Consider the following 24,473-nt stretch of genomic DNA (forward strand, 5'->3'; position numbering starts at 1 on the left):
GGTTGAAGTGTTTAAACTAGTTGAGCGTTTGGGAGGTCAAGGTCTGATTTGTAAATGTAATACATGGTCTGATCAAAACATGAAAATTTTTGGTATTAAATAAGTTCTGGCTCAGATAGAGTGTTGAAGTGCAGCAAGAAAAGAGATCAAATTTGTGGAACATCACCAGGTAAAGACACTGAATGAACTGCCTTTTGCCTGCCCTACACGAACACTATGTGTATGTGAATGGTTTTTTATGTTCAATTATATCCCAAAAATGCCTAAATCAACGCTGGTCTGTAGGCTACCAAATATCTATTCCATAAAGAACTATTTTGATTTAGCCTATAATTTTTAGTAGAACCATTTCAAATGTCATTATTGCACATTACATACATTTTGTTTATCTATTAAAACCTTAAAAATTACAAACGACTGTTTTATATGGAGTTTTTGCAATGTGTAATTTTTTTATTTCATCAGAATATGCTCACCATGTTGATTTTCAGAATTCTAGCATTACTTATGTTTGTTGCATTGGTAAACTAATGATTTTATTCCATTACAGAAAATAAATTAGAATAGACAATAAGAGCCAATATAGCTTTATTAAATTGAAGAACAATTTGTTAGTTTATTATTTCTTTGTGTCATTTATTGTCCCATCAATCTTTTTATTGACTCAAAAATACAACATTCAGTAATATATATCAGTAGACATGTTAAGGCATTCAGTGAGTCATCTGGATGTCAGTCAAATTTTGGTCTGAGAGTATTTGCAAAACTGTCACTTACTTTACAATCATACTTTAGTTCCTCAATTCTTTTTTGAGCAGTGGTGTAATCATTATTAATTCATTCACTTAAAGAGCTGCTGGATATGACATTGTGGTTTGGACGTCAAATATTTATAAATAATTACCACAGACAAGTGCTGATTTTCAATGACACTTTCATTACAGTAAGGAGCCTATTAGTCACATCCAGCTCAATGACATGTTAATGTCCCTGTTTGCCATCTTTGTCATTTACTGCTTTGTCTCTGCACCCTTTTAAATATTTAGTAACCACTGTATCCAAATTTACTGTTGGCAATGTGCTCCAGGAGATTGTCAACGGTCCTTATAGTAATGCTGCCCTGCATGTAGCTTCTGTAGTGTGTTTTTTGTATCTGTTATTTATATATTTATTTATTTATTTGGTTGTTCATTTGTTCGTTTATTTTTTTACATTTCCATTTGTACTAGACTGCAATAATTGTTCTGCTTTCAGAATTGTTTAGACATCCATTTATGTTTGAAAAGTTTTAAGAGAAAAGTAATGTTATTGTTGCAAAGCAAGGTTCGAGAGAAGCTGTCCTGAATTCCGTTGTGTGAAACCAAACCCATCTATATGATTAGAGAATAATGTCTAATAGAAAAACAGTCTTTAATGTAACACATAGCCTTGAAGAATGAACATTACATGAGTGTAAAGCAATGGGTCAGGCATGATGCTGTAATCAAACACAGAACGTTCCCCTAACATTCCCATATGGTTCCCATTTGGTTATTCTTTTGGGAACCAAATAAGAACGTTCCCTGTAGGTTATTTTGTTTATAACCTAAAGAGAACCTTCCCAGAACATTCCCTGCAGGTTTAGTTTTATTTTCATAACCATGTAAGCTAAAAAAAAACTTTGCAGATGTTTCTGAGTGATGACCAACAAAGAGATTATTCTGATGCTGAAATGTGTATTTTTTCATAAACAAACTATATTTAGCATAATTTCATGTCTGAAATAAGCTTTTAATAAAGTTGTAGACATTAAAGCAGTCAAATCGCATTATAATTATCAGATAAATCAAAATTTGTAGCTGAAATATTAAGCCAAGGTTAAGCGTAATCTTGAAAAGCTTATCATAAACACCTCTGGGTTTATTTAAATCTCTCTTTACTGCGTGCCTCTGATCTGCACGCGCTTCTCCAGCACGTGCTTTCTCCTGTCTTCTACAGAAAACACAGTTCACAGTTCTTTACATTTCATTATATACGAGTATAATAGTTGTGCAAAATCAAAGATGATGCCGTCCGCGCAGCCATATAGTGTATGTGCACTAAAATTTTAGAACTTATAAAAAAAAAAAAACTGAACTGCTTCTTGCTGGAAAGCACTCTCACCAGAATATTTTTCTGTTGGACTTGTGTAGGCCTTTGTTTTTTCTTTCTTGTTTCTTTTCTTTTGTTAGAAGATGTTAAATTATTAAGCAGTGTCTCGTGTAGGTTTTTTCCCCCCTCTATTTTATGTGGTTACCACTGGGGGGTGCTCTGGGAATTTTTTTTTTTTTTTTTTTTTGGTTTTCTTCCCTGACGTGATGCATGTTGCAAAGCGAAAGTAAAAGTTTTACGCAACTTCTGAAAAGGTTTCGTGTCTTTATTTAAAATCAACAGTTGTTTTTTAAAGAACACTGCTTTCTCACATAACGCAGAAAAGTGGCCCGTGCATAGAATGCCATCGATATCAATCAATTCAGCACCACCGCCACGGACAGCACCTGGTAACGTCGCACGTAAGCAGCCTCCTAAGGTATAGCTAGTTCGGGGAACACGCCTAGAAATAGTACAGGCATACCTTTAGAGTCTTCGTAGCGCGCTAAGAGACAACGTTATCGGGAAACGCAGCCCCTTTTATTGAATAACTATTTATAATTAATACATATAGGCTGCGAGAGTAAATATTGTGATTTCAGAGAGAATTGGCACGTCTATTCGAAGAGAACATGAAGTTTTTGTATACTGACCAAAAGAGAGAAGCAAATCGGGCTAATTCAGTGGCAAGAAATTAATGTAATGTTATCCTAGTTAAAGTCAAATAAATGTTATTCATTGTAAATGTCTGTAAAAATAAAATTCAAATTTAAGTTATTATTTGGTTCTTAAGAAATGTAAAATCTGGGTTATGTCACGAAATCTTACATAATAATGGATAAATTCACTCTCATTTAATTCTCCCTATGATGGTTAAATGTTCCCGGGAGGTTCCCAGAACGTTCCCCTAACCTAAAAGGAACATTCTCTTTACGTTAAGAAAACTTTCCTGGCTAACCACCAGGGAACGTTCCCAGAACCAAAAATTGTTAGTAGGGATAGGCGGTGGGAATACGGAGACTCTACACCTGTGTAGCGCGGTGAGCAGGTGGATCCACAAAGGTCAAAGCGTTGTTTAGTTTACCCAGAAATGTGTCCGATCACTTGTCACTTTCAAAATGCTCAGCAAGGGGTTTTCCTTTGTATCTCACACGCCAAGAAAAATAAAAAGTTGCCAAAAACAGTTGTTGTTAAACGTCTTAAGGCTGTTAAATGTTACGCAACCGAACTTAAACGAATATAGCATAATTCTCAAGATACTGTTGATGAAACCAAATGGCATGACTGTTCTTATTGAACAACAGTTAAATGATCACTGACATTCATGATTGTTAAATCTGGCGTAAGGTCTCTTTTATTGTTATTTTTATTTATTTATTTTTGTATAGGCCTAATAGCAAATAGGCCTATCCAAGGCTCGCTATTAAGAATAAAGCAGGATGCGTTGTACTCTTTCCCACCAGCCGTCCTAGAAATAGACCCCTCATTTAAACCCCTTGAATCTAAACAATTTCACAGTATCTCTAGTCCAAAACAAATAACATCTAACTGCTCCACGTGCGCGATCGTAATCCTTAAAACAGATATTTTAGAGATCTGACCACGGTTACTGTAGATGCATCGAAATTTTGCACCCATTAGAAAAAGCAGTCGTATCGTGTAATTTATTCCTGTAAACGCCATCTAGTGATGGACTTAAAACATCATCATCATCATCATCATCATCATCTGGTGTGTGTATAGGCTAATTATAGAATGTACAGGCATATTTATTTTCTTAATCATCTTCTCGGTGTCTTTTCAGATGTTGGGCTTTTAAAATGTTTTATTAAGCCTATGTATCTATGTTATAGCTAATTATTTCTGAATGTCCAATTTTCGGTTTCGCTAAAATCTTTGATAAATACATTATAGATCAAACTGAATTAGCTGAGATAGCTTTTACATACCCTATGAGTGCGATTACAAATGCGTTAGTAGTTATATGTATCCATTGAGAGAACAACACCTACAACAGCAACGACCTAATTTGGGCTAATTTGAATAAGGCTTTATTTTTAACAGCAAAATGCAGCAATAAATTACTGAATGTGCTGGCGAAGTCCACTGTGAGAGAAGGCATCAGAACAATGTGCTTACAAACATTTACTTTAAGGAATACGGAAACAGTTGTGAAGGCCCTGTTAGTGCCTTTCAGAAGGTCAGTCTCAGCGTTTTTAGCCTGAAAGTGAATTCAAGAAGCGGCTCCTTTTCTTTTCCCATGGGTGTAAATTAAATATAGCCCTAACTCTTGTGCGCCACACACCATCTACCATTTGCTGTTTGAGTAGAACTGATTAGCTAGACACAACTGTGAAAGAGTGTTGCTTTTATAAGAACAACTTCCCAAACATTTTTAGGTCGCACTGCATTTTCACTTGTAAATGCTTCTCGACGGCTATTGAGCTTTTTATTTAGAAAGAATGTTGCTATTTTTGTAACCTACATTGTCGAAATTGTAGGATTAAGTAAGCTTAGTTTAATTTGAAATTAATATTCTGATTTTGGTAATGGTTAGAATAGCTATTTGTCTTTAATGCAAGTTTAAGGATGGATGACTGAAACCGTTTGTGATAGTTGTTCTGCAACATGAAACTGAGATGCTGTTCTGATGAAATTACTGCCTAGAGTTGTATATACACAGAGATAAAAGAACATTTTCGTATTTAGGCCTACAGTGTTTTTTATAACCTAAAGAGAACCTAAAATGTCCTGTTATTAATTTTAAAAAGCACCGCTGAAATAATAGACCAAAATGCCTTAATCGCAAATTAACCGTCTCAAAATATAATCATGAATATTTCGTTTATCTTTTTTATTTTAGCTAGCCTATAACACTCATAACTGAAAACATTTATTGTTTTAACATTTCTTCTATTTCGAGATGAAAACCTTACCTCATACTTGAATACTTAAACCTATAATATGAGTAGGCTAATATACGTATGACTATAATTTATAGCCTACATTTCATTGTTTGTTTACATTCCTGTAATTTTAGAAAACATAATTTTGATTTAATAAAGTCGATTGTGCCTAAGATGCATTGGATTGTTTTCAAATTTATTAACAAATGAAGTTGATTTACAACACAATATAGCTACATAGAATACATATATTTAAATTTTATAAACATACTTTTTCAGTCTTTCAATAAGAACAGTTTAATATTTCATATTGGAAAACAAAGGGAAAAAAACATTGTGAAATCACTTTCAAAATGAAAACAAAATAAGGAAAATTAAGGCTCACTCAGCTATAACTTTAAACAACGAAATGAAATAGGAAAGAAAAAAACATGTAAATTAATTTCTTTGTACAAATATTTACAAACATTACCTGTACTGAAAGCATTCCTTTTTGATTATGAATTTTCTCAAAAGTCTTTACATGGCTACATTGGGGCGGACGAATTGTCCAGTGCTGCCTATAGTTCGTGCTGTATCGTCTTTAAAATTTATATGTCTAAAAAAATAGTTTGATTATCATTGAGAAGGCCATTTAGATACCGCTGCTGTGGACGCTGTCGGTAAAAATTGTCCGGAGATGATATTTGACGGGACGCTGAGAATTGGCGCGATGGCAGCTGATGTCCGGGATAAGGACAGGGACTGTGCGCTCAGTAAGGCAGACTGCACCGTCACGGGCGGCCGCAGGAAAGTCTGTGCGCTCGTAGAGCTGCTGGAGACCCCGATAATGTTTTCTATGCTGAACGATGGTCGACTGGACGGCTCGGATTTGATGATTGACGCGGTGCTCAGGCTGTTCAGTTGTAACTGGAGACTTGGACTTAGTTGAGAGTTAAATGCTTTTCTGTTCAGTTCTGCGGAGGACAAGAGAGGAACCGTCGGAGGGAGCATCGGACCCACCGGGGGAATGTACGGGTACTGCAGAGCAGCTGCAGGGTGCGAGTAAGCGGCAGGGTGAATTCCATAGTGGCGCCCGTAGGGATTCCCAATACTATATGCCCCAAAACTCTGCATCATGAGGGCGGTCTGCTCCCTGAAAATGTCCTGCTGGTGTCTCTTGAAGCGTTTCCTCCTCCTCAGAAAGCTGCCGTTGTCGAACATATCTTCCGATTGGGGGTCGAGGGTCCAGTAGTTACCTTTGCCCGGGTTGCCCGGTTCCCGTGGGATCTTGACAAAGCAGTCGTTGAGGGACAAGTTATGGCGAATGGAGTTTTGCCAGGCCGGGAACTTCTCCCGGTAGTAAGGGAAGCGGTTGCTGATAAACTCGCAGATTCCGCTGAGAGTCAACTTCTTCTGCGGGCTCTGGAGGATGGCCATGGTGATGAGGGCGATGTACGAGTAGGGCGGCTTCACCAGGCTGTTCTTGGGCTTGCTTTGCATGGGACCGGAGGAGCTCTCCTGAGCATCCCCCTTAGACTCTCCCTCACCGGCACTCTCGCAAGGGCTGTCGCTGCGCTCCTTTACCTCGATATCCTCCACCTCATCTCCCCGGTCTTGCATGCATTGGCTCTCGCAGTCGCTGTCCCGCTCCATCCCCTCGTCGCCCTCCCCGACCACGTCGATATCCACATCGTCAGCTGTGAGCACGGTCTGACCGGACATGTTGCTGGCACTGGTGCCTCCAGACAGGGTCATCACCGCTCACTTTACTGCTGGAGCAACCCAAGGTAAGAGCACGGTCAGATCAGATGACGACCGGTGGCTATAAATGCAGGTCAGTCCCGGCCTGCCAGGAAAACTTCAACTTTAGAAGATATTTCTCCAGTCCAAATGCTTCCTTAAACCTTGTCTCCTTTCCACTGTATTTCCTCGAAACCTAAGCGTGGTTTTGCACCGAGGAGTCAAGATGACACATGCTTTGAAAAGCTTTAAGGACTGTCTGATAGATTACTTTTCACTTAAAGATATACTATCAGCTGCGTCACGTGACCCGCCGACGTCAGAGGTCGCGCTGTTATACCGCTGAGCTGAAGTTGTTTCATGGATTTGTCAACAAAGGGAACAACAGTAACATCGCCTCTGTTCGTCCGTCATAGACCATTTAGCGGCGGCGGAGGGGAGAAAATCGGCCTGCATGATTGAAATCATCTCCAGAGCTGACGTGCATTCACTCGCCCGCGCTAAACGCAAACTTAACTTTTCTTAGGCCAATTATATTGAAAGCTGCTGAACGAAAACGTCTACAGCTAAGTTAATTGAATCTCTTGTCATTTATATTGTGTGCTCGAATACTGCATGGTTAAACGAACAGTTTTAAATATTGTAGGCTACTTTTATTAATAAAATTCTTTAGTAGAATTCAGTTTGGGGGAAAAAAATAGGCTACACGAGTGTTTCTGTAGACGTAGCAGCACTGATTTTGTTACGGTTGAAATAAGTACAAAAACAATGGAAATCTCTAAATAAAGATCTTTGTAGAGGTGCTAACGACCCTCATCATGGCTCGTGTTAACATATGAATTAAGTAGGAAATGAGCGCGCGGGTAAATGCATAGGAGCCATTCACACGCGCACAGGTGAGCGACGCATGTGGGATATTCCCAAGAAAAAGAAAGCGGAGAGGGAATATGTAAACTCTTAACATTTCCTGGATCGTTTGAGAAAACGCTTCTCAGTGTGCTTCACGGGAACTGCAAGGTTTAATTATGCTCTTATTTGTGATTTGTACTTGGATGCTCTTGTTTCTTGTAATATCTGAGAGATTAATCATTGATGTGATTGTCTGGTTTTTGTCATTGTAAAGAAAAAAAAAGTTTTATGTTTAGTTTCATCACGTAGGCTATTTAACCACATATTTAACCACATATAGCGTCTTATCGATCTACAGCTTGGAATATCTGCCCAGCTGTAATGAAAATAAAGGCTGATGTAATTGACGCTCGAATCAATTATTCTCAACACCATTCTATTAGAGGTTACAAAATAGACTAGCCTATATCATTTTCATAACAGAGAAAACTGCGAAACTGTTAAGATCCATATTTCTTCAGTGAATCGCTTATCTCTGTATTTTGGTGCAGGTTTTGCTGCACTGCTCTCAAAATAGCCAACTGTACTGCTATATAGCCTATGTCGAATTATTAATTAGCCTATTGTCAATAAAATAATAATCATCATAATAATAATGGTAATAACAATAATACAAATTATTATTATTAGCCTACTTAGTATAAAAATGATATGATTTTTTGGTACAAAGTATAGGGAGTTAAATTACTGGTTAGCCTATATTATATTTTCAGTACACTTGTTTTTGTTGCATGACATTTAATCTGCAAATAGGCCACCACCTTTCACCTCGACCTTTACTACCTTTAGCCTGCTTACCATCCTTTCAATTCTCCGAGGAACGCTTGCTTGTGCTACATCTTTGAAGCTGTTTTTTTTTTTTGCACGGTGAATGAATGAGATTAGTTGAATCATGTCGTTATTAATGGTGTTGAAGAGCTCAGGCAAGCATACAGTGGCCCGTGTGATGTCCCGTTTATCAATACAGGCTACTTAGGATGAAGTCGGAGCACCCTAACGCTGCCTAAAGCCAATATTGGCTTGGGAAATATTTTTTCATTACGCAATTGTTTAATAGTTTAGGCCTATACATATTTCGTTGTTACTTTAGTAGATAAATATTTTGTATAATATTATAGGAGTCCACTTAGTTCAGCAAACTCCAAACATTTGCTGGTTAATTGCTTTAGATTGTAATTGTGCTATTGTTTAATTCAAAATATAAACGCTTGCGTTGTAGCGCTGCATGTTGAAGAATGATGAAGGGTTTTGTCAGCGGCTTAGAATGTAAAAGACCATATATCTCGAGTCGGTGCGCACTGAAAGACATCGTGGATGATATCGCCCAAAAGGAGATCAAATTCGTCCTCTCTGTGATCTTTTGAAGCTACGTAAATCCGGATTTATACCTTCGCAGTTTGTTAATGAAATGCACATTTAAGCACACATGCACGGCTTAACCCGACAAAACCTTTTAGAATAATAAGCTAACTCTTTCCAGCATGAACCTATTAGGAGACGCAGGCATAGCAGGTGACGGTGCGGATACAGTTGCTGAATGTGATTACCCAGCAAGGTCAGAAACAAATAGCTCACAAATAGCAAAGCAGGATCGAATATATGCCTAATTAAATCGCTGAAATAAAAGAGATAGAAGGGAAAATTGAAGGGCGTAATGGGGAATGTGTCCATTCAGGGGAGAAGGGATCTGCAGAGGAAAGGATGTAACCCAGATGAAAACTGAATTTGAACTACGAGGATGCCTCGCATTTGAAGGGTATATGAATGCTGCACGGACTCAATAAAACAAATGGTTAATACATTAATAAATAGGACATTGCAGGATCTCAATAAATAAAACATAGGATAATTCTTGTCAATATTGGTATAAATCCTTTCAAAGTGTTTTTTTTTTCTTTTTCTTTTTTTTGGAAAATGTCTATTTTCAGCATTTTGTCTTTTATCTAAATCGACAGACTGGGTGTTTGATTTGACATGCTGTTTGTATACACAGCAAACACTGTTCGGTCATAAACATGTGTAATATATTTTTGATAATAATACTAATAAAAAGGTTATTAAAGAATAAATGATTCTTTACTTCGTTGAGATGAAATGTATTTCGTAAGAGTCTCATCTTTTGCAAAACTGGTGTAAAAATGAGTTATTTTATTATGTAAGCAAAGCACAGTTGGGGGGCAAGCTTGTACAACTGTAATAAATTAATTGCTTTGTTAGCGCGCTTTTAACCCTTGTGTGGTGTTCATATTTTTGTTACTCAGCCAGTGTGGACCCGCTGCAGTTTTGGGTTTTTCATTAAACACAATCAAAAATGATATGTTAAAATACTCAACAGATGTTTACTTAATCACAATTACAAGCAATATAAACAGCATATATGGTCAAAATGTGACATTTGCCTTTGTTAGATCACATTTATGAATTTAAGTGCTACAATCTTGTGCAGAAATGATATATTCTGATATATGTTCTTCACAGAAAATGAGCCACGGCCAATGAGTCTGAGTTTGAAAAATAAAAATAACTAATAGTATCATTGTTCTTTTGATAAAAAGTGAAAACGGGTCCCACATACCCAAACGCATACAAGGGTTAATTACGGTTATTGTGCCAATTATTATCAACTCCGCATTATCAGCATGTCAGATTTAATAAAAATGAACCATTTGCAGAAAAACTGTTCCTCTCATCTAGAAAGGGAAGTGTCCACGTCATACTCTGGTTAAAAAATGACTTTTCATTTAAATGCAATCCTTAATTGGATTTTCTACGGTCGACACCGTGATTCCCCAAGGCTATACCCACCAGAAGACAGGATCTCCGTTTTTCTCTCTGAATTCACCATTTTCACCCTCTTGAAGAATCCACTCTATCAACCTGCAACTTTCTGTCAAACAATATGATCCAGCTCATTTTTAACAGTCCCCTTTATAGTTTCCTCCTGCAGGTTCCTATCATTACAGCCAAACTAGAAAATCAGTGTTATGCTCTGCAGATTCAGTTGAACATAACATAATTCTGCAAAATGGTAAATGACAACGGTATCAAAACACTGTTTTAAAAATAATGAGCAGGTGAAAATCAATGGACGAATAACTGAGATTTGAGCTATCATCACTGGGGAAAAATAAAAAAGGGTGTCAAAACAATGAAGACTATGCATTTGAAAATGAATATGAAATCATTGATATTGACGATCTGTTTGTATTTTACACAGGACTGCTGTATGAATTTTTGTGATGTAAAATAATCCATTTTATAATTTAAATACATTTCCTGAACAAATGTTTTCCACACAAAATACAGAATTCCATCAAATGTCTTAATGAATTCAAATTTGTCGTATAATGAATAGCCTAATGCTTATTATATTGTTCTGAAGATTATAATTTTTCTCTTTCTGCAGTTGGATGTAAAATTAAACTGGCTGCACGCAAGTAACTGCCACAGTTTCCTAACTGATTTCCTCAAACCTAATCAATGAATTCTGGTATCAGTTGTTAAAACGGAGAATCTCTGGAATAAAGCTCCATCCCCTGATACTTACATATAATAATATATAATGCATATGCAATCCGTTTTTTTTTTTTGGCTAACCCCTAATAAACTCAATGTATTTTTATTTCATTCTACAAAATTATCTTTTGATATTGCTGTATTTTTGATATGGTTGGATTTGGCCCATGATGTCGAGGATGGGTGCAAAAATTCAGACAGATTAACATGTCAATGCGCATAGTTAAGCATGTGTGATGTTACTTGGTTTGTAGGCTACGTTTCATTGTTATTTAGATGAAGACTGAAGTAGCACATTAGCACGATGAGAGGGTGTTATTTAGGTTTTGTCTTAATACTAGTATGAACTTCCTGCGTAAAGCAAGTTCATCCAACATCCATTTCTTTTCTCTTTTTTTACATCTAAATTGTATTCTTTATTTATGAAAACCACGGTCTTCTCTCACCGAGAGGAACACACAATATTCCCAATTTCCATTCGATACAGTAATGGTAACTTTTCATATTGAAAACATATTAATATAAAATCTGATGTGTTCTTTAAGGGTTTATAGGTCAGCTGACTTAACTTTTCATTATTTATTATAATCAGTCAATATTTCACGTTCATTTAAAAGACGTCAGAGCTTGCCCGTGTAGATGGGGTATTAAATAAGATTGTTGTGTCTGTACTAGGCTATAGCCTAAACAACTGTGAACTTCGATAAAATATTTATAATGATGTATTTGTTATAAATGTAATTGTTATACGTGCTATCTTCCTGACCCCTGATCTCAGTCAGATTTTCCAATAGTGATGCTTCAGTCACTTTACCCATAGTAGCTTTAGAGCTAATTATCTTAATGCTTGTTATTCAGTCAGAAAATGCGGTTGAGAAAATCACCGCCACCACGCGAAATGTCTGAGTTATTGAGTGGCGTCACAGTGGACTCTTCCAAGAGCTCCATATTCCTATAATCTCGCGAGAGCAATTCGGCATAATTGGCTATGCACTGAAATTACACGTTATCGCTGTCATTTCCTATGTCCCTTTTTATTAGTAGTAAAAAATAATTGAATTCTCAGATCATAAGAGATCTCACTGTAAACATTTTTTTATCATAAGGCCAGTAACTTATTCTGTTATTTCTACTTGAATTATAGTAATTCTGTTCAAAGTAGTCAAAAACAGTGGGATGAACTCATCACTGCAGGTTGTCCCTTTTCCAACAATTTGACTTTAGGCTACTATTATTTTCAGCCAAGCTTAAGTTTTCCATTGTAGAGTTTTTTTTTTTTAATGTATTCATATTTAAATTTATTCGTATTTATTCATATTCATTCAATTATAAATGTATTCATATTCAGTTTTATTGATTCCTTTAACCCAAAAAACGCACGCCGACTGTTTCCATCCTGATGTTCCTCTAAGATTTTGATGCAATAACTGCATTACATCCTGAATTGTATTATATCCAGACTGATAAAGTATTAAAATGAGTAGCTGCAAACCGCAGCGTTGTTGTGTATTATGATGTTCACTGAACACTGTAGACGTCCAGAGTCGATGCAATCAATGGGTTCAATTCATTAAGTCTACTCAAGTGTATGTCTTAGGTGGGCTATGGCCCTTGTCATTAGCTAATAATTCTTCCATTTGAGCCTCACAACTTCTCTCTTCAACAAATGCCTCCGGCTATAAATACTAATGAAATAACTTTGGCTAATCTGATTTTGCTGGTACACTTGCAGTTATGGCTGAACTTTCCCACGAGATGGGCTGATTGAAGGGTCTCAGATCCTATAACGGAAGGGGGAAAACATTCAGAGCATTTCCATAATTACCCAATTGGCAGCCTAATGACCTTCCAGAACAATAAAAAGATCTCTTGTTAATTCCATCTTTCATGCTGACATTCACTAGATTCTTATACGTTGAGAGTTCACAAGATAACAAGTGTACTTTCTATTTTCACGCCAGAGAACGGTCCATTCAATTAACCCCTGCACATCTCTTGCCAGCAAATGAAAGAGATCTGCTTGTCGCCCTCACCTCAAAGTTAGATAATTTATAGCCTTCTGGGGTTATAAAGATGGGGTTTCGAGCATTTTGAATGGTGGGACAGAAATGAAGAGCAGAATAATTAAAAAGATCACACGTCCCCTGCCAATGTAATTATGACTGCCTTGCAAAGTCTGCGTTCAAAAAAAGACGTAGTCTTATGTTCTTTGGGTTTTTCATAGGCTATGTAGGCTACTGTTTATATATTTATTTATTGCACATGAAATAGTTTTAAGACATTCCTAAATATTGAACGTAATGTCTGAAGATGTTTTCTCAGCGTGATATAGCTATGTAATTCATTCATGTAATTCTCATAACTATAAAATTAGTATTTGTGTGTTCCTAAAACGCGCCAGATTGTTTATAGAGACATTTAGAACATTATATTCGTATAGCCGTATACTTATTTTGATTCAGCGACCCGTAGCTATTAAAGATTAACAGAAAGGTTTGTATTTTGCACTCCATAAAGTGAATCGCCACGCAGCGCCACAGCATAGCCTATAGCGAATGCTTCACAAGAGCTGTTGATGCATTTGCAGGGAAACTGTAACAACGGAACAATATGATTTAGACAATTATTGATAAATGTGCATTTTATGATTCAAAAACCATTTTTTTTCCTGATTGATTACTGTTTGTTATGATTAGTGTAGCAAAACCATGATTAATTTGTGGCTACCATATGGTTTAACTACAATACATTTTTTTTTTTTTTGGTTATTTTTCCAAATGGTATTTTAAACTTGACATGTATAAACCCTGCTAACTGCATTGTTTTTAATGGCTTTGTTTGCAGTTTTAGTGGCCCATATATCACACCCGATTAACAACAAGTCTTAAAAAAAGGATCTTTCTCAGCTCAGACAAGGTGGATGTATTGGATTGTACTGGATTATGAACTTCTTGTGTACAATGCTAAAACTGAGGAAAATAACTTTTTGTTCTTTCTAAATTTACATCTTTATGGGGGAAATAAATAATAAATAAATAAAATTAAAGAAAATAAATTGTCTGTTTTTTTTTTTTTTGAATAATTTATTAGGTGGATGGAAATTGTATGGAACAGACTGCTAATATTAAATGCAAATACCACACTAGCAGTTCATGGCAACACTGGACTGATTCACTATTATGTGCCATCTGTTGGTCAAAATGGGAAATACGAACAAAAATTATCTAAAAGACTGTAAAAATCTTATAAATTTGTAGGTCTTTATTTACTAGTCTTTCTAGTTTGACAAAAAATTTTATTCAAGTTTATTTGTATAGCACTTTTCACGATACAAATCGTTGCAAAGCAACTTTACAGAAAATTACGTTTCTACAATATTTAGTAGTCGCTTATCAGTGGTGACTGTCAGTTTATGTACATATGGCAGAAATGTATGGAAAAATCAATTAAAGATGTAAACAAGCAGACGATGAACACTGTTAACAGCAGTTATCATATGATGCAATCAAACTTATAGCAAAATTTGGTAGTTCTGCATGTTGTTTCAGGGTTGACATCATCTGAGGTCCCCTGAGGGGTTGGCATCTCTTCTCAGGTGTTCTGGATCCAGACTGAAGCTTGTGTAAATCCTAGTTACGCAAAAACAGAGAAACAAATAGAGACATAATTAGCGAAGCTGCTGTTCCAACCAAGTAAAATTAATTAGTTTAACCCAAGCTAAAGAATAATAATGCACATTTGATCAGATATAACTGCAATCCAAAATTATAAGATGCATTATTTGAATGCTTGAACAAAGATATGTGTTTTTAATCTAGATTTAAACAGAGAAAGTGTGTCTGAACCCTGAACATTATCAGGTATTCCAGAGTTTGGGAGCCAAATGTGAAAAAGCTCTACCTCCTTTAGTGGACTTTGCTATCCTAGGTACCACCAAATGTCCAGAGTTTTGTGACCTTAGGGAGCGTGATGGATTGTAGCGTGGTAGAAGAGTAGTTAGATATGCAGGAGCTAAACCATTAAGGGCCTTATAGGTAAATAATAATATTTTTGTAACAAAACAGAAAAATCTGTTTTAAATTTCAGTGTGCATGTTTCTTGTATTATCCTACATTGCTGCACATATTTCTCATAAACACTCTTTTCTCAAAGCAAACTTTGCTTCACTCTCTAACCTCACTATGAAAAACTGGTGTAACTTTGTGAATGGCTGCTAATGGCCACGTGCAGGGTGTTTTTCATGTTGTTCCCAGTTGAGTGGTCTTCTGTTAAGTGCAGGAATCAGGCTATTTGTATTATTTAAACACATAATAAAATCATCAAAGCGCTGTGGCAAATTGTCATTTGGCAGTCAGGAACCTTGCCCTGGAATCCCGCGGCTTTCAATAGCCCAGCAAAGGACTTGCTAAATGACTAAAGGTACCATGTGACTTGACTTGAGATGGGGCTCAGAACAGCAGATTTAATTATCATGTTAGAATTCTGCATGAAAACAATCTATACTAGAAATTAGAACTATTCCTGTCAGATGACTTGCATCTGCGAGTAATTCTGTTTGGGACAACCGAACCCCTTCTTTGAATGTTATCAAATGTTTACAAAGTGCTTAATCTGGTAAATGGAATCAGTGAGGCCTGCAGTAATTGTGTGCCGGCGTCAGCACCCAGGATTCACCGCCTGGATCCCTTGATCTTTATGAAAGGCCCAAAAAGGCAGATCAATACATGCATTGATAAATAAATCTAGGCTTTATGGAACCGAAATGCCATTTTTTGTTTTCTATGTGTATTTATTTTCATAGTAGTTTCTTGTGTGTGCTTGTTTTTTGTAGAATCATAAATTTTCTATGTCACCCACAGATAAGTGGTCTTTTCTGCCTGCTAGGGATATATGTGAACTGATGGTTTGTGTCCCATAATAGAATTTCATTACTGTTTTGAATTCTGTTAGTTGTTCTTTTGAGCTTCTTCTATATCTCATGATTATGTATATCACTGATAGGCTATGTTATGGACCTATATGTGCAAGCTCAGTTAAAAGATGTTTAGCAGTTTTCTGTAATAAGTGCACTTTTTGGTCTCTTTAATTTTTGCTCTACAAAGCTTTCATTCTTTCCCCAGTGTTGCTCTTCTTTATCATCTTGCCTTGGGGCAACAACATAGCGCCCCCCTTCTACCACCACTTTAGTCTGTGAAAACCACATATTAAATTTGCCTGGCATAAGTCACTTCATTTAGTGCTCAGCTAAATTCCTCACTGGGCCATTCATCCATGTGCATACTATGGACACACATCTCACACAAAGAAAGCTAGTCAAGCATAACTTTGAGGAAGTTACATATATTTTGGGCTTTGTTGGCTATGTCATGCTGTTTTGTTCCAATTTAGTGACTTACAGAAAAAGTTGTTTTACTTAATTGTAGAATGGAAGCAGTTATTAGAATTATCATCTAAATGCCCTTTCCTTGATATATGTGCCGGATCTTCCTTTTTTTTTTTTCTTGGCACTTGATGCTTCATGCATCTCTGGTGATCTCTTATACTATAAGCTTTACACTGATCAATTTAATTTCAAAAGCAAAAATTATTATTTCTAAATTTTCTGAAGTGCATTTAAATATTTTCTATTAATTTATCAAAAAACTGATTTGATATGAACACAACTTAGTGACTCTGCATGCCATTGAATAATTGACCAATTTATTAGAAGAAAATGTAACACTGTGAATAAGAGAAGAAACTATTGCACACTTGTTTATTGTACACATCACAGAGTCACAAGGTCATTAGCAGAGTGTGAACAGAGAGAAACACAACAACAGAGGTGTCATTGTTTCTCAATGAACTCTATCACAATTTAGATTTGACACAGAGATGTTTCACACAGTTTGCTTGTAGCTGTATTTAGTGTTATTCATAGGTTGATCATCTACAGCATTTATCTTTCATTTAGATAAACATATTCAGTATTACAGTAGCTTCTGTTTCGAAGTAGAACGTTCCACGGCTCTGAAAAAAGGTGTAAACTTGACAATAAGGACAGTGTCAGCTTTTTAAATTGTAAAACTTGTTTAATTTTGCTTGTAAAATGCAATGAGGTGCTGTAGCTTTTTGGCACAGTCCTTTTCCTGACCCGAGACTGCAGTTGGATTACTCTCTCTGTTACACTTTGAATATATTCATTACAGAACCATCAGGTCGGTCAGCAATGTTTGTGTTCCTCCATGGAAGGCGGCCGCACCCCTTTGCTTGATATTTCCAGGCCCCTTACTCACCCTCACATGGGGCTGACATAGAGCTCTAGTTTCACATTAAAATTAGGATGAGATCAGGGGAACAAGTTGCAGAGGTCACCACCACAACGGACAAGTAATGCTTCTTGGCAGCAAATATCCAAAACACAGCATCTCAGACAACTGTAGGCATTTAAATTGGCTTATATTTGACAACTATATGCGTAATTTTAAGAGCGCTGTTTTTTTTTAAGCAGTATTCTGTTTAGTAGACTGTCACATTTGTAAAAATATTGAAGCAATAGACTAGATTTAGCCACCATGCCTCGTATGTAGTTTATTCATAAAGGGTGAATTAATTTGATGAATATTATGATACATGGACACAGATCAATGCGTTTTAGTTCACATAATCATATTTTTAAATTTTACTGAATGCCCTTTCTTTTTACATGTACAGTATACATTTTTTTACTCAAAAAAAAAAAAAAAAAAAAGAGTAGTACTGTTGAAAAGTGTGCACACTCATTCAAGTGTCTTTCTGGTGACATGCAGGACTTCCCTTACGAAAAAGAAGTTTATTCAAGTGTGCTATTAGTATACTTCTTTTAAACTAAAAAAATAGGAAAGTATGCTTTTAGTTTACTTTTTATGTACTTCTCAGAAATATACTTAAAATGACATTTAAGTATACTTGACTTATACTTACAAAAAGTCTAAATATACTTGAACTTTACTTAAGTATACTTAATAAAATAAACTTGAAGTATACTACTTTTTGGTAAGGGTTCAAACCTCATCCTTTGCAAGCTTGCCTTCATCTACCCCCATTTTTGAGTGCAACCCACACATCTCAAAATCTAATTAACAACCAATGCATAGAATTAAACCCCCCCCCCTACTTTTTACGTTTCAGTAATCCACTTGATCTAAGTCAAAATACAGAAAATATTGCTACTTCTGTTTCATTCTTACTTTTAACAAGCAATATATACTAATATTTTTGGAAACTTTTTGGAAAAAAAGTGGACTGTATATGTTCTTCTGATGCCATCAGTCTTTCAGATAAAATTTCCTGAAACTCCAAATTAATTAGTAAATGGCATTTAGAAGTTTTTGTGGTCCCATGAGCAAAGATGGCAGATTTTAAATTGTGTACTACTTTGGAGGTCTATTTCTATGCCTTGGTTTATCTCTGTTTTCTGGTGCAATGTGTTTTTTTTGGGTTTGTTTTTGTGGACACACATGGCTCAATCACACAAAGATGGCCGACCTGTGTTAAGAGTGGATCTGTTGACTGTGAGTTGTTTCCCATTCCTAGTGGGATCATTTGTTTTATCTGGTGAAGGTCTTTGTTTCCCCAGTGCTAGCAGGACCAGATTAAGAGGTGCACACTGGATGGATGACTGCCGGCTGAATGAAAGATTGGCGTAAATGTCTGCTTATTTACTCTTATCCTGTCAGAGCAATGAACCAATTGGAGGTATTATGTGTTTATGTTTTTCCTTTGTTTTTGTGTCTCAGCATTGGTCACCAGTGAAATTGATTAGTGAAATTTTAATTATATTATTTCTGAAAAAAAGTTCTTTAATTCATTTGTCAAATGCTTGGAATTTTGTCTATGTACAAAGAACAGGTTGTCAGATATCAGACTGAGGCAGAAAAATTTTCATATTTGTAGAACTTATTGATAAATGTATATTCATAATGATTATTCATAATATTGTGGGAGCTTTGGTGCAGTAATCAGAGCATTGCGCAGGTTTGAATCTGTCCCATGACATGTTTTCATTCCAGTCTCTCTTCATCTACCCATTTTCTAGTTTAACTATCCAATAAAGTGGCCCAAGAAGAAGCCAAATGTGCAATTTTAGTTCTTTGAAACTTCCTTGATCACTCCACAAACATGTGCCTGATTATCTTCCCTTTCTGGTTGTTTTTTGGGTATGTTTAAGAAAATATCAAGATAATGTTGGCCAATATTTGAAACTGAATACATAGTTTAAAAATGTATTTTATAATAATAATATTAATTCATTACATGCAAGTTTTAATTTCATGTAAATATAGCTAGCTGATATGGCTCAACTTACCCCTAACATGGGGCAAGTTGGGCCACTTGGCCATCTTTGTTTCAGAAGTGGTAATTCTATGGCCCTGAGTTACTGTTGTTTTCTGAAAAGCAGAGGTGGAGAGCAAGCGAGAGCCTGGTAGAAAACGAGAGGGGGTCGGTTGCCACCAACATTGTGACAAGTGTGAAACAACTTCCCAGCCTTGTTTATTGCTACAGAGCAGCATGCCTTTAGGACGGAGAAGTCCGTGTTTCGGACAGGTCAGGGGGCAGGACTGTGCCAGATGAAATACTTCAAACAGCTTTAGATTGCCTGCTTTGACATACACATACACAGGGGTTAGGTCACTAAATAGATATTGATCCATGTAGGTACTTCTCGAGAAGCTGTTGTGTGGGACATCAGAGAAAGATAAAAATAAATGATGGGAAGGGTGATCTTTTCTTTCACCCTGTCTTGACTTGACCCTTGTAGTCAGCCTAAGGCCTGCAGGGAAAGACTGAACAATAAATTAAAAGAGGAGAAAATAAACTCTGTAATCAGAGAAACAATATTTAAGGTATGAATTTGATGTTTGATTGGTTTTCTAAAAGTTTGGTAGTGGGATCACTATGAAAAAATATATTTTTCTTCAGCACGGATGAGTTAAATTTAATAAAAATAACAATAACATGTGTTACAATGTTACAAAATATTTTTATTTCAAACAAATGCTTTCTGTTAATCAAAGAATCCTGAAAAAGACACACAGTTTCCATACTTCATTAAGAAGGCACAACATTTTTTTTATTATTATTTTTTTTTAGCTGTGATAAGAAATCAGTATATTAGAATGACTTCTGAAGGATCATGAGACACTGAAGACTGGAGTAATGGCTGCTGAAAATTCAACTTTACCATCACAGGGAAAAAAGTAATAATAAAACTATATTAAAATATTAGAATATTTATTTTAAATACTACTATATATTGTGTACTTTTTGACTGTATTTGTGATCAAAAAGATGCAGCTTTTTTCATTACTGACTTGAGATTTAGTTCCCAGAAGATGAATCACTACATTCTGTCAGTGGTTGTGGTCATTATACATCCACCACACTGCAGTCATCACTTACTCACACAAACATTCAATTCTTGTGCCTGTGAGCTGGTGTTTATCAAGTCTAAATGAAAAGGGACCAGTTATGTCATCCATGTTATGCCTATATGACAACCGTTTGCCATGATATGGAGTTGGCAACAAACAGCAAACTCTTCAGACTCTATTCTAAGTTCATTTTGAACCATTAATCCAGGCTATGAGGGATCTGAAGTGTTAACAGCAGATAGGTTAATAAACTCTTTGTATTATGCTTTGAGGAATGCATATATTCTTGGTTCTAAATAATTCTTGGTGTGAAGAATGCACTCATTTTAATAAATAGCATGTTAAAAATACTGCATTTAATTAGTTGCTATATACATTTTACTTTTAGGTTTTATATATGGTAAGTTGAATTAATTTTCCATATAATTCCATTTATGCTTTATGGACTTTTAATGTACTGTTTGGGACAGTATAGGTTATATTTAATGGAAAGTTCTTACAGTAGTGCCAAAGCCTTTTGAGAAGATTTGTTGAATGATAAGGAATTAAATTCTGACCATTTTAACCAAGGTGGTGCAGAATGGAAATTACAGACAGCATGTTATAGGTCGCCATTAAGGTTATTTATTCTTTAGTTGGTAGTTCTTTAACATTTAATGGCATTTGAAATCTTAATCACGTGTTAAGTTGAGGCCATTTGTATGTTAATGGTTCAGTGGCATGCAGTCCATGGATGTGTGTGGATGAGCAACTTTGGAACCGTCACACTGGGTCATTGACTGCAGGAGAGTGAGGGTGGCGTGGGTGTGTGATCTCACAAAGACCTATAGAGCTTTCTGTCACCTCTCTACAGAGCTGCTGTTAATTCTCGTAAATTATACTTATCAGGAAACAGTTAGCAGAATATTGTAAATCTAATGGCTTCCATTGTGTTTCATTGTGTGAAGTTGTGTTTCTTCATTCTTCATTCATAGCTGCCACACCAGAGTAAAAAGACTGTTTTCATGCTATAAGCAGGCAAAACTCTTCACTGCAAATCTCTTAATGGTCTTGTTTTCCAGTTAACCCCCCCCCCATTGATACATTTATGGTTAAAACAAGAAGATTAATTTGACAATTGGTTAAGAAAAGTAAAATGAATGATATTATGAATTAAATAATAATTATTATTGTTATTATTTGTAGTAGTAGTAGTAATGGTAGTATAATTAAAAATATATATTTTCTTAACCCATTGACTTTTTTCATCCATGACATCATCATCATCAGAAGCATTTTTCTTAACCAACTGACATTTTTTGTTTATAACAACAATTATTATTATTATTATTATTTGTAATAGCAGTATTATAAAATATTTTTTGTAACAAATTGACATTTTGTATTTATTATTTATTTATTTATTTATTTGTTATTATTATTAGTAGTAGAAGTATTTTGTAGTATTGCACTTTTTACCTCTAAAAAATCCTGCGAAATTTAATTGCACACAGCACCTTGAAAAGAAAAGGTGGAAGCTGGGCATGTTTTGTACAAATGTTTAGTGTATTAGCATACACAACTGTAATTAAACCATAATTAGGGAGAAAAATTAGAGTCTGATGCAATGGGGCTCAGTATGCTTGACTGTTTTTCGACATCATCTTGTTTATCTGGGGAATAGAGGTTATGAAATGAACATTACTGTGTGGTGAATTGTTATCATTACCTTGGAAAGCAAATAGGTGGTGTGCGATTAGGGGAGGTGGGATTCGGTGTGGTGGGGGGGTTGGGGGGGAGTACAGCGCTGAAGAGGGAGCTGGAATAAATGAGTGTGAGAAATGAGAGTGGAAATTAGAGGGGGATTAGTGTTGATGCTAATGAAGCAATTAAAGAGTAAAGCGCTTCACTCGGGTGCCAGGTCCCACTATCTTCTCACCACCTGATATCAGATCCTGCTTCACAGATATGGTTTAATGGAGAAATTAGGGGAAACAAATGTGTTTGCGTCTGTCTATTAGCAAGCCATTTTTCACCTTCGAACTCCACACTGCATTTAGGAGAGAAAAAGAGATAGACAGACTCCTCGGATTGCAGTGATTGGGGGAAAATAAGGAAGGATGAAAGGGGAAAAAAGGAGTGAGACCGGGTCTTCTGTGCTGACCCGTCAGCTGTGGGGTAATGAAGACTCTCTCAAAGTCAACAGTTCAGAAACTCCTTTGTCCTCCTAAAAGAGTCTTTAATTTTTAACACAAACTTGCACTTAGGTATGCATGAACTTTGCTAAAACCCAAAGACATGTGTATAATAGGGGTGTAATGGATGGCGGCCACACGCTCTGTCTAACGATGTCAGGTTTTCCCGCCGGGTCCCTGATTGAGGAGGGCCTGATGTAAATTTAATTTGGAGTGATGTATGGGGGGAGGGGGGTATGAGATGGCCTTGTCGCAGCAGTATGGATGGGCGTGCGTGTGTATGTGTGAAGAAAAGGTTCAGTGAGGCCCAATGGACTTGGGAGCAGCTGGATCCTTGTTTCCCTGCCCTGTCAACAGAACCTCCTTAACCAGGATTGATAACGTTGGTCAGCTTGCTAATCCGCACAAACCCTCTCTACGCAACGTTTACCCCACACAATGTGGAGGGGAGGGACTGTTGCATTTGGTTACCAATGGGAGAGCAAGGGTTTACTGCTATGAGGCAAATCACACCCTTTTATTCTGTTCCCAGGTCCCTTGCTCTCCTCTGTCACTTTTCCTCCTCCTTTTCTTTACAAATGAACTGAAGTCAATGTTTCTGTTCTGCTTATTACCATCATTATTATTCCTTTTACAGGCTTTTGTTATATCCATTGGACTCTGATTGTCTGGATCATTTGTATTTATTTATTCAGATAAGATTCTAAGATCCTTATTCTGTTTTGTAGCAGCACTGACTGAATGCAATCTGCTCAACTTGTTTCAATTTCACAAATACTGAGTTACCTATCTATCAGAGAGTCATTATTATAAAAATTTAACCTAAAAATAGAAATGATCTTAGTTGTATCTGCTTCTTTATTATTTACTTACTTTTTTTGTTTGTTTTAATCAGACAACGGTTTCTGTTTAAAACATGAAAAAAAAAATACTGAATAAGTAGAACTTCTGAAATTTCTGAAAACATCTATTCTTCACAATTGTGCTTCTCATATCTTTTCAGAGATGTATGTGTATATATATATATATATATATATATGTATATATATATATATATATATATATATATATATATATATATATATATATATATATATATATATATATATATATATATATATATATATATATATACGCTACTGTAAGGAGCACCGAGCGTGGAATGAGAAATAAAAAAATACATGAAAAAAAAAAAAACATAAACACAAATAGGTAGGCTATTTTTCCATTTTCGATTTTTCAATTTCTAATGACATCACTGTCACACTAAAGTACCATTTCAGTGAATTTGTGAGATGGCAGTGAGCCCTGAGCTTTAACCCTCAGATTCCATTTTATTATCCTTTCTGTTTAACTAAGCATTGAATGAACACTGAAGCTAATTCCAAACTCCCTTTGTCATCATCATTTTTAGCGAGAAGTCGAATAATAGATGCTCAAAAAAGGCTCATAGCAGGCCAAAATGAATTGTGACCATTATTCATCAGTTGGAAAGGCAAGCGTCCCTAGATCCAATTATATATATTCATTAAGTGATAATGATATCATGGTCTTTTAACTGGGAAGAAAAGAGTGTAATTGAATAATAACAGTTGTACAGTCCCAAGGGAGAGGCCTCGGCGGTGCTCGAGGGACTGACCCCACGGGGCGGAGGAGTGGAAGGGGGGATTGATGGAATTCTATTACCCTGCTGATAGATTTATTATGAAGAGCTGAGTGGACTTGCTGCTCCACTTTGTCACTCA

At 36.0% G+C, this 24,473-nt stretch overlaps 1 protein-coding gene and 1 long non-coding RNA gene across 2 annotated transcripts in view; one reads left to right on the top strand and one right to left on the bottom strand.

Moving 5' to 3' along the window:
• Positions 1-4: 4 nt before the first annotated feature.
• LOC122145324 overlaps positions 5-24,473 on the top strand; it is a 35,527-nt gene continuing 11,058 nt past the window's right edge. Inside the window, exon 1 of the long non-coding RNA XR_006160270.1 lies at positions 5-169. This is a non-coding gene — a long non-coding RNA (uncharacterized LOC122145324). The remainder of the gene's footprint in view (positions 170-24,473) is intronic.
• On the bottom strand, positions 5,520-7,152 carry LOC109051405 (forkhead box protein D3). The gene has a single exon (XM_042758374.1). The coding sequence runs from the start codon at positions 6,750-6,752 to the stop codon at positions 5,634-5,636; it is 1,119 nt and encodes a 372-aa protein (XP_042614308.1). The 5' UTR covers positions 6,753-7,152; the 3' UTR covers positions 5,520-5,633.

The sequence above is a fragment of the Cyprinus carpio genome, chromosome A6 (assembly GCF_018340385.1).
Source record: "Cyprinus carpio isolate SPL01 chromosome A6, ASM1834038v1, whole genome shotgun sequence".
NCBI lineage: Eukaryota > Metazoa > Chordata > Actinopteri > Cypriniformes > Cyprinidae > Cyprinus > Cyprinus carpio.

What these genes read in the sequence shown, in the direction of transcription:
- LOC109051405 (XM_042758374.1), bottom strand. Translation starts at nt 6,752, where the DNA reads ATGACCCTGTCTGGAGGCACCAGTGCCAGCAACATGTCCGGTCAGACC.